This window comes from Lytechinus pictus, chromosome 1, assembly GCF_037042905.1.
Source record: "Lytechinus pictus isolate F3 Inbred chromosome 1, Lp3.0, whole genome shotgun sequence".
NCBI lineage: Eukaryota > Metazoa > Echinodermata > Echinoidea > Temnopleuroida > Toxopneustidae > Lytechinus > Lytechinus pictus.
Window position 1 is genome coordinate 42,960,392 of NC_087245.1, and position 11,227 is coordinate 42,971,618.

Sequence of the window (11,227 nt, forward strand, 5' to 3'; positions counted from 1 at the left end):
TTAGACAAAGTACAATCGAAGTAATAGTACATATTCAAAATATTACAGACAGAACAATGACATTTGAAAACAAATATAGAAGATAAATTAACTGAACGGAGGGACCTACCAGAAAAGCAATGATTGTATAAATGCAAGTCCCTTTGTTCTGAAGAATATCGATCACGACTATGTGCGACACAAAGAGTAACGAATTTAAGAAATCCTCTCGAATGTTTTATTCGGATCCTGCATTGCCCGTTATTATCCATTGTTTTTGTTGTTGTTGTCATGTTAACATGTTTTTTTTGTCAAACGTAATAGCTCCTTATTTTTCGTACCTTGGCTGTATTCCACGGGAATACCTAGGTCTTGCAATCACACCCGCCGGCGTCGTTGGGAACTTCTTCGGTGGTCTCTTTTTCAGACGACTCAAACTCTCTCTGAAAGGTATTGCGGGGGCCATCATTATCTCTGCCGGTATCTCCCTCGTCATATTAGCCATGATGTTCGTCGTAAGCTGCGATACCTCATCGATCGCTGGCCTCAATGTCCCTTACCCCGATGGCACCGAAACGCTTGCAAGGTTTGTAATTCAATCTAGGCAAGATCTTAAGATACAATGAAAGTCGACATGTTCGAGATGCAAACCTCCTAGCCGCCTGTTCGCCCTGTTTCGCCCCATTTTCCCCATTTTGAGTCGCATGAATGTACGCAGTGGCAGCTGTCTATAGGCGGGGGGGGGGGGGGTATGGGAGAGAGTCGTCTCACCCCATCCCCTCCATGATGGACCGCAAATCTGACAAAAATACTGCTTATATCCGAATAAAAACATGTATTATTTATAAGTTTGATTCATTATACCCACCAGTGGCGTACCGTTGGTCACGGCATGGGGGGCACCAACAAAATTTTGAGTCACGTAGTGAGCGCGCGAAGGGCGCTGTTGCCAGGTATACTGACCTATTAGAAACGTTTTAAGGACAGTGCCATTAAACAAATATGTATCTCACTGATCAAATAATGCGAGCGCTGAAAATTTTTGATATACAGACCTAAAAAGGGACATTATAAGCAAATTTTTGTAATCATGATACGTACCTGTCTCACTTAACAAACAATGGGAGCGCGAAGCGCGAGCTGATTTTTTTTTTATATATTGACCCCAACAGGGTTATTTTAAGGACTATATTTTAGGAATCCATTAAGAGTATACATATCTCACCATAGTTATCTAATGCAAGTGCCAAGTGCTTGCTGATTTTGTTAGAATTACATCTAAACACATGAAGCATTTGTAGTCATTGAAATCATGATTAACATACGCATCTCACTAATCAAATATTGCGAGCTCGAAGCGCGAGCTGAAAATTTAGGAAATTCTGACCTGAAGAGGAGCATTTTAAGGCTTGTTTGTAGGAATTCACATAGACCATAGGTATTTCACTAACCAAATGATGAGAGCGCGAAGCGCTAGCTGAAATTTTTTATATTCAGAAAAAGGGACATTTTAAGGACTGATTGTAGGAATTCATGAAGAGCAGACATATCTCACCAATCCACTAATGCGAACGTAAGCACGGACAGGAAATGTTCTATATTAAGACCTTAATATGGGGCACTCACTTTAAGTAGTCATGAAAAAGAAGCATAAAACAATAACTCAAAGTGCGAGGAAATATATTTGGTGTATATTGACTTGAAAACGGGAGGTTTGATAGTACAACAGGATTATATACACGTATCTCGTTAAAAAGACAATGCGAGCACCAGGAACAATAAAGACGTAGGCGCTGAGCAAATAATGTTTCATAAAGTTATAAAAAATGGTTCTTATGTGATATAATATAACATAATTATACTATAATATAACATTATAATGAAATTTTTTTATTTCTTTCCAACTACGTTTCTCTTCCTTTCTCCCTCTTTTTCTCCTTTCCCCGTTTTTTTTTGCCCGCCGATGGCGGGGGGGGGGGGGGGGGGTGGGGGGGGGGGGCACGTGCCCTTCATGCCCCCCGTAGTTACGCCACTGATACCCACCATTGTTTTCCAGCATGGAACAATTCTCTTTGATTTATTATCCTGAAAGCGATCCTTACAATTAAATTCGTCTTGATTTGATTTTAATGTTTATTCTTCCTTTTTATTTTCTCCTGATCTTTCTTTCTTCTTCCGTGTTATTTATTTTCACTCGCTTGCTCTAACTAATATTACACTAGATGGGGGATCCATAACATCACCAACCTTTTTTTTTCTTCTCCTGCTCTTATATCTTCAGCAATGTGGCAACTGCCACTTGTATGAGCAATTGCTCTTGCCAAGTTGGTGTGTATACTCCCGTGTGTGGGTCGAACGGGCTATCGTACGTTACACCATGTCACGCTGGCTGCACCAATCAGAGGCTTGATGAGGATAGCGGCAAGGTTCGTATCCAGATGAATGATGTTTTTCGAGCCTCACTTTGGCATGATTTGCAGTATTCAAAGCTCATAAATAAATAAATAAATCTATAAGTATAAAAACGTAGAAACCTATAATAATGAAAATACATACCTATTAATTTTTCATTGTTTTCCTGTCAATTTCCAATACTGCTTCCTTTTTCAAGAACTCAAATCATTTTTTTCTTTTCGTATTGCAGTGTAACAATGTCGACTTTTAATGTGTTGTATAAAATGTGTTCTTTTGATTGTTTTATGTATTGTGCAGGGCCCTGGTTGACAACAGTGTCTAAACCACTGAACAGGCTACCCTGGGTAAAGAAGACAAATAAAATAAATAAAATAATGTCTGCAACGTTTAAACCCCCTCACACCTGACCGAATGTAGGCGGACGAAGGGAGACGAATGGGAAAAATGCACGCGAATTCAACGAATTCAAATAAAATTCCGTCAAATCATGGACCTATGGAAAGATGGAAAATTAACGCGAGCATTTCTTTGATCAAATGATAGTCACCGTCACCTGGTTATGCGCATCATAATGAGAACATATACATGTAGGTGTTATACCAATAGCAATTACCATGACTACCAAGGGTATCTGATCACTCAAAGACGGAACAGTTTCCCGGTCTTGATTTTTGTTGGCTGATACCATTGATAGATACACGATCTATACATGTTATGTGTCACTTATATTTGGAATTTTATGGAGAAACTTGGGAAAATTGAATTTTAAATGGTAAACAATAAATCACAAAATTGTCTCAATATTAAAATATGCGGACATTTCCCCAAATAAAACACACGGAACTAAGATACACAAAGGTAAACAAAAATTGCATATCGATTTTCCAATATTTCATTGATTTGTTATCAACTGCGAATATAATAATTTGTGAAATATAAATGTCCAATCACGAACTGCTTGATTCCCTTCTTACGGTGACGATCATAGGACCAAAGAAGACTTGTATGAAGAGAATGTTATTCAGATGACAATTACAGTCACCTGTTAGTGAATTCATTATCTAAGCGATGAATGTCCATCTCTTCATAGGTCCATGGTCAAATCATGCGATCAGTAACTATTGTCAAATTTTATCAACAACCGATAAGCGAAGGATAATATATCATGCGAAGGATATCGATTTTTCGGTTCACCTCTTTGAGTAAATTGCAGCCGAAGGCGAGAGAAGGTTTGATATAACCCAATAAGACGAACGAACAGTGAGCAGTGGTTTGATATGGCGTTCGATTAGATACGAAGACGAGGGAATAGATCGGGCGTTCTTGTACGTTTGTGTCATCGTGTTGCTTCGTTAAGGATTCTTTCGAGATCGGTCCACTTTGAAAAAAGCGCGATGAGGGACTATGCGCGACAATAACACACGAACAATAAACGAACGGGAAAAATCGTGCAATACTGAGTTTCCAGTTGAAATGCCATGCATCCCCCTTCATTAACAACATATGAAATAAGACTCCAACCATCTCCCCCTATTGACTTACAAGTAATATGATACAGAGATATTGTTTTGATAAAGTAAAACAAACTTTTGAGGAAGTGGACCATCTAGGCTATACATGTACTTCGGAATACGAAATAATGTGTTAAAGCTTTGCTGCATGAAATTCAACTGAAAGGTGTCAGTCTTATGGAATTGAATTTAACTGTATTAAAAGTCAAATATTGTAACCCTTTCCATTTGTGTTCATTTACTCCAGATGATTTTCTCAAACTGTTCATGCATTGGTTCAAATGTGTCTCCCACCACGTATGCATACGATGATAACCATGGTAATACGGCTGTACTTGAAAAATGTTCGGCAGACTGCGATTCTAAAAAATACGCCTTCATCGTCTTACTTGCTGTCCTGTTCCTCTCTATGACTTTCTTAAATGTTCCTGAATTCTTTCTGTTCATGAGGTTAGTAAAAAATGAGGAACTTTTCTTTGGCTTCGCTTGTGTCGGTTAATTAATTCTACCCAAATCTAAACTTTTGATGAATAACTCACTGTTGCTTGTATCATTTGATTTACATGATATAAAATCAATATGTCTTGTACGTTCAGGTTTTTAGTTGAGCCGTTCAGGTTTTGATTAAGCCCACTTGAAGAGAACCATCTTAAAGACAGCACTTAGGCGTACAACCTATAGTACCGATAGTACTGGTAGTACCGTGACTTTTGCGAAATATAAAATAAAGAGGTCGCTTATATTGGCCGTCTGTCTAGTAAAGTGTGAGAACAATTGTAATGATACAACTTGTCGAATCACCATAGGACCACATAGGTATACTCTGATCAGGGAACAATCCCGTTGATAACTCCGAACCAACAATATTAGGCACCCGTCATCCACTTGCAGACCAGACTGATCCAATAATAATAATAATGATAATAATAATTATTCAAATAGTTGTTGTAATAATTGTAATTTCATAGCGCCATGTCTTGATAAGACCCAAAGCCGTTTAACTGGAGGAAAAATCAAAAAGATTTGTCAAGGAGCCGTGCTCCTCCAATGCAAAGTCTCGAACGTTTTGGGGAGAAAAAAATTCGCAATTATTTGTTTTTATATTATGTGCTCGTATTTAAATATATTCATCCTTATCCATATCTCTTTTACAGAGTAGTAGAAAATAAGGACAGAGCGGTTGGTATAGCTTTCTCTAGCTTACTTCAGAGAGTCTTAGGTAATTACTAGAGTATTTTTCTCATCATATTTTATAATCACTGTGTGCTGCGTATTGTTATTACTTAGAAATAGGGACAGTAGACCTCACACATAGGCCTATTGGTAAGCTTGTTTCGCTTACTGAGCAAAGCAAATACTTATCTCTACAAGATTTAGAGAATATTTTCTTTCATGAATACGAACACTTCGGTGTTCATTTTATTGAATTGTGTTCATAATCTATGATCTTTAATAAAATGAATTGCGTTTAAATTACCTGATGTCATCTCGTCAAATTTAAGATTGGAATTTTGTAAATAACCAGGGGAGCGTTTCATCAACATTTGTATCTCTGACAAGTTGTAAGATCTGACAAGTGTCCTTGATGTTGATTAACTGACAAGCCTTATTATATAATGGTAGCTGTCGGATAAAATGGGACAGGTCGGATAAAACAAGTCCTTTCATGAAAAGCTACCCTGGTGCTATTGATGATGCATGTGATGATGCACACGCGTTTCAATTAGCGCGGCCGACGACCGTGAACTCGAGAGAGAGTGGACGTAGAATCCATCCATCTCAAGTTTAGAGCATACTTACCTAAAAACGCACTTCTCAAGTAGATATGAATTTGGCGCTACTTTCCAGATCATCTAATGTCGCCAACCTGTAATATGTTTGTTTTCTTTCTCCACATAGCATTCATACCTGCTCCGATATTTTTCGGGGCAGCTATTCAGACAACCTGCATCATGTTCCAGGAATCGTGTGGCATCACAGGGAACTGCCTCGTCTATGACAACATTCGCCTATCACGCGTTATTATCGGACTGGTGTGCATCTTCAAAGTGCTATCTCTGGTCATGTCCACCCTCTGTTACTTTACGATACGACGGAATGAAGCAGGGGTATGTTTTTTTTTATTAAAGAAAATGAGATAGGCAATGGCGTATCATTAGTGACGTCGTAGGGATGAACCAGGTAAAACTAAATATTTTTTTCCTGTCCAGCACCAGTTTAAAGATGTTTGTTTTTATTCATCATGAATGGCAATTTCAAAAGAAAATGACAAGCGAAGGATTTTGACATTTCTTAACCTCTCCCAATACCTAACTTAATTGCTTGAAAGTGTATAAGAAATATCAAACTTTGCACTCTGAAAAGAATTCACTTAGCAAACTTCCGATTTAGTTTCAATAAAAAATTCACCCAAATTTTTGACCAATGTTTTGAAAATAAAATCGCTGTCAAATTTTACCTTTTGTTGGAAGAATAAAGAAAACTTAGGTATTGATTTCAATTCAATTCAATTCAATTTATTCAAATTCCATTCAATAAAAATACAAGATACAATATCAGAGAAATACATAGTAACAAAACAATTAAACATACATAAATATAAAATGAAATTTGGGAGACTGCAAAAGACCGAAAGGTCTTGACGAGGCAGACCCCGAGTGCCATCATGGCAATACATATATTGGCATAGGTTAAAATGATGACATGAACAGGATGAAAAAAATATAAATACAAATGTCCTAACCCCCCCCCCATCCCCCATCGGGAACTGGAAGCCAGTGTAACAATATATAAATTATCAAAATACACTTTAAGAATATTTATGAGTCATATGATGATATAATGTGTTTTTTTAGCTTACGTTTAAAAGAATTTCCTTTCCTTAGCAAAGTAATTTATTTTGTATTTCACCAGGAGTACCAATACCTACAAATATGCAAGCAAGAAAGTCTGGAGGACAGTGAGTCGAAGTTAGACGCCCTCACCCTGGAGGAAGTCAATGTTCCGTTTTATCCATATGAGACCAGAGTTTAGCTGTTAAGCAAAGCCGCTGCTCACGTTACCAAGACGTAAGAGAACAATAAATCATTAGGAAATAAACCCGGAAACAGTATTTAAGTGCTGATGACAAGTTCATTTTTACATCATCGTTTTACTTACAGTTCAACACAGTGTTTTCAAAGGGGTACTCCAGACTGGAATTAATACGATTCGAACAGATGAAAAAGATCAGATGAATAAAACACTGAAAATGTGATCAAAATCGGACAAGAATAACAAAATTAAGGCATTTTAAAGAATTGCGTTATTCCGGTGAAACATTTCAACATATGTATTCATGAATATTCAATAAGCAAACTGATGATGTCATGTTCTCACTTGTTCTATTGTATTTCATTTTATGAAATAAGGTTTATTATTTTTTTTTCCTTTAAGAACCCCCCCCCCCAAAAAAAAAAATGGAATGACAACTGATTTAGTTAATTAGATATCCACCGCTGTAACTTCTTTCATTAAAAGGGAGATCATTCACACATGTATACAGAACAAATTAAACAATAATGATTTCATGTAATAACATAAGAAACAGGAAAGTGGGAATTTGACATCATCAGCCCACCTTATGACTATTCATGACGACGTGCATATATCTGTTTTCGCAATATATTGCTAAAAATAAAATGCAATAACTTTGCTATATGTTCTCAGATTTTGATAAAATGTTCATCATTTTGCTCTGTGAATTTTACACTATTTATTTAGACATAAATACTTTCATCCCGGAATACCCCTTTAAGGTCTATTTGCGGCCATGATAAAAATTCAATATTGAGAATTATATTGGATTATCACCAATCATTCCAATTTTACAAAGTGTATACACCGTTATTTTGTTTATTCGTAGAATCCCTGTGAAATTTCAACATGACATTTGATATTAAACTCCCAAATGATTTGACTGGTATAAAAACGACAATTTTAACGCTTATCTTACGCAATTATATCAAGAAACTACAAATATGTTCTGGAATTATCAGCCCATTCGACATCTCATTCATGTAAAATTGCTAAATACACCCCAAAGAAAAAACCCGTTTCATTTCATATCACCAATCATTTTCATCAACTCATTTGTTTTAATTTTATATTAGTTATTATTAGTAGGGGTGGGCAAATTACAATTTTATTTCAAAAACGGGTGGATTCTATGGCAATTTTTGCTGCTGAGAACAAGTCTGACAACCATTTTGACCTACGAAGTAGTTTTATATTGGTTCCAAGCGATTTTTCAGAATGGCTGCCGAATTCCTTCCACATCAGTGTTTTAACAGGTAAATCCTTAAATATTTATACAAAAAAAGGCTTGCAATATGTCTAAATATATGTTTTCATGGTCACTGAGCACAAAATATATGAATCAGATAAGTTGAGTCATTAAAAATGACGATTTTTAGTGAAAAACGATATTTTGGGGTCATTTTTGGTAAAAATTGCCTCCAAATCACAATTTATGTACATAAAACCTCAATTATTTATTCATCTGTAGTTTGTTATATGTCTAAATATTTTTTTCATGGCCACTGAGTCCAACAATAGATAAAACAGACAGGTTTGGTCTTTTGTTCTGTCCTTTTTAATAAATAAAATCTCATTTTCTGTAATTGTTGGTAAAAATTACTGAATACAGACTGCAAATATGCAACTACAGCTTGTAATCTGTCTATAACCTTGTTTTTCTTGCTATTTGTTAGAGGTGTGCAATTCATAATTTTCAAATATTTTCTAGAGTGCTGAGTTCAAATATTAGCATACTAAGAGATTAGAAGCATCATCATGGTGACAAAAAAAAAACAAGAAAAACAAGAATTTAAAAAAATGTACAGAATACATACTTTGAGCCTATAGCATCCGGGGGAACGTTTTATTAACATTTTCCATCCGACAATTTGTCAAGTCTGATAACTTTCCTTGACAATAATTGACTGAGACTCACTGTTACCATGGTAACTATGGGATAAAACAGCACTTGTCTGATAAACTTCTGACAAGTTCTTTCATGAAACCCTGGGTTGCAGAAGATATAATTCAGTACCAACGTTTAAAGGATTCATAGCCAATAGATTCAGTACTTGCTTGGGATTGTCTGTTATGGCATGATATTTAATCAAAATATTTCATCAATTTAGTTTATATCAACAAATTCACAGTCTTTATAATCATTCAGAATGAATGTTTCACATGCTTCTTTATACGTATCTACATAATAATGGGTTATCTTGTTATAGTCCCCATGATAATGATGATGATGGAACTGGTGGGCATCAATAAAAATGGGTGATAAGGATACTGTAGACAAAACATGAATAAGAGTGAAAATTTCCCTTTATCCTTCATATAAGTTGAGTTTAAGAAGATATAGATATAATGTATGCAGGCTAATTATATGTAAGACATAGACTTGCTAAGAGTCAGATTAACAAGTCTGACTACTTGTGAAAATCAGGCAATAATCATGATAATGGCAACAATGCCGGTCTGTGTATTATAACTTGGGGTACGATTTGTAACTTTTTAAAAGCTGGACTAACATAGTTATTGATGGAACTCTTTCCAGGAAGAATATACTTATAAGTGGTGAATTTAAAAAGCAAGGATATAAGGGATCTACATGAATAAATGCTTGGCTCACTGTTCTGTCGAGGACAATACAGTCGAATCACTCTTTCTTGCAACTGTATTGTTAGCACTGTACAAGAAGAAGGAAAATCTAACTATGGTCCACTGAAAAAAATATTAGCAATTTTTACAAAAAATCTGTATATCGCTGATGACATCAGCACTCTGCTACCACATGTAGTGTAAATAATGCACTTTAAATTATGAGTAAGGCTACATGTAGATTGCATGGCAAAACATAAATTTTATGAAAACCCTAATTTCTAAAGCAATTTGACAATTTTTGTGAAAATGTAAATTGTTTTCCCTTATGTTTGACAACATAAAGTATGTACATAAGTCTGGTATTTGATATTATTTTTTAATTTTGTTATAAATAATGTGGAGATATTCTCAGTAAGACTGAAAATATTCATATATATATATATATATATATATATATATATATATATATATATATATATATTCCATAAAATGATAAACCTTTTGGTTCGTCCGACCCCATTTTTCTCAAGCCTTACTTCACTTCATAAATTGACCAAGTTATGGTCCTTTGAGAACATTACAGCCTGTAAAAAGAACAAGAAATCAGAGACAACAAAATTAATGAAGGTTCCACATATAGGGGTTGGACGTACATATTTTACGAAATTGCCCATATATATATATATACACACACACAGACACACTGCAATAGTTGCATGACTTGTATGTATCTGAAATCCTGCATTGAAGCTATTTTTTTTTAGGGGGGGGGGGCGGGTAATATTTGATAAAAATCCACTAATTAAAAATAGAGATTGTTTTAATTCATACAATACAATTGATATTTGTAACTGTCTACCAAATCACAATAAAAAACGAGGTGATAAACAAATTACGAGTTGTAGTTACATGAATATTTGCAATCTATATTCAGTCATTTTTACCCCAAAAATACAGAAAATGTGATTTTTGACTGAAAATAATTGTACAAAAGATCAAAACATGTATGTTCTATCTACTGTTGGACTCAGTGGCCATGAAAACATGTATTCAGACATATAACAAACTACAGATGAATATATAATCAAGGTTCTATATACAAACATTGTCATTAGGGAGCAAATTTTACCAAAAATGACCCCCAAAACGCTGTTTTTCACCAAAAATCATCATTTTAAATGGCTCAACTTATCTGATTCATGTATTTTTGTGCTCAGTGACCAAAGAACATATAGTTGGATACATTGCAAGCCTTATTTGTATATATATTTAAGGATTTGCCTGTTAAATCACTGATGTGGAAGGAATTTGGCGGCCATTTTGAAAAATCGCTTGGAACCAATATAAAACTACTTCGTAGGTCAAAATGGTTGTCGGATTTGTGCTCAGCAGCATAAATTGCCATAGAATCCACCCGTTTGAAATTGAATTTCCCCCAAAAAAGTTTTTATTTGCCCACACCCCTATTATTACTTCTTGTGTTATTATTTCTTTTTACTGTTTTAAGGCACGAACACTGAAAAACTTAGTTGGCAGCCGCATCAATTTCTTGAGGGATTTACCAAAATTTTTATTTTACTGTTTTTTACTGCGCAATGTGTAAAAAATTCGGTGTTTGGTCTCGAATCATAATCAGTCGTAAGATATTACATTCTTACGAC

The 11,227-nt window shown here is 35.2% G+C and overlaps 1 protein-coding gene across 1 annotated transcript; it reads left to right on the plus strand.

Annotated features, from left to right (window-relative positions):
* The first annotated feature begins 350 nt into the window (after positions 1-350).
* On the plus strand, positions 351-9,657 carry LOC129267630 (solute carrier organic anion transporter family member 5A1-like). Its single transcript, XM_054905279.2, has 6 exons — positions 351-565; positions 2,261-2,405; positions 4,153-4,355; positions 5,060-5,124; positions 5,805-6,013; positions 6,819-9,657. The coding sequence occupies exons 1-6, from the start codon at positions 483-485 to the stop codon at positions 6,936-6,938; spliced, it is 825 nt and encodes a 274-aa protein (XP_054761254.2). The 5' UTR covers positions 351-482; the 3' UTR covers positions 6,939-9,657.
* The last annotated feature ends 1,570 nt before the right edge of the window (positions 9,658-11,227 follow it).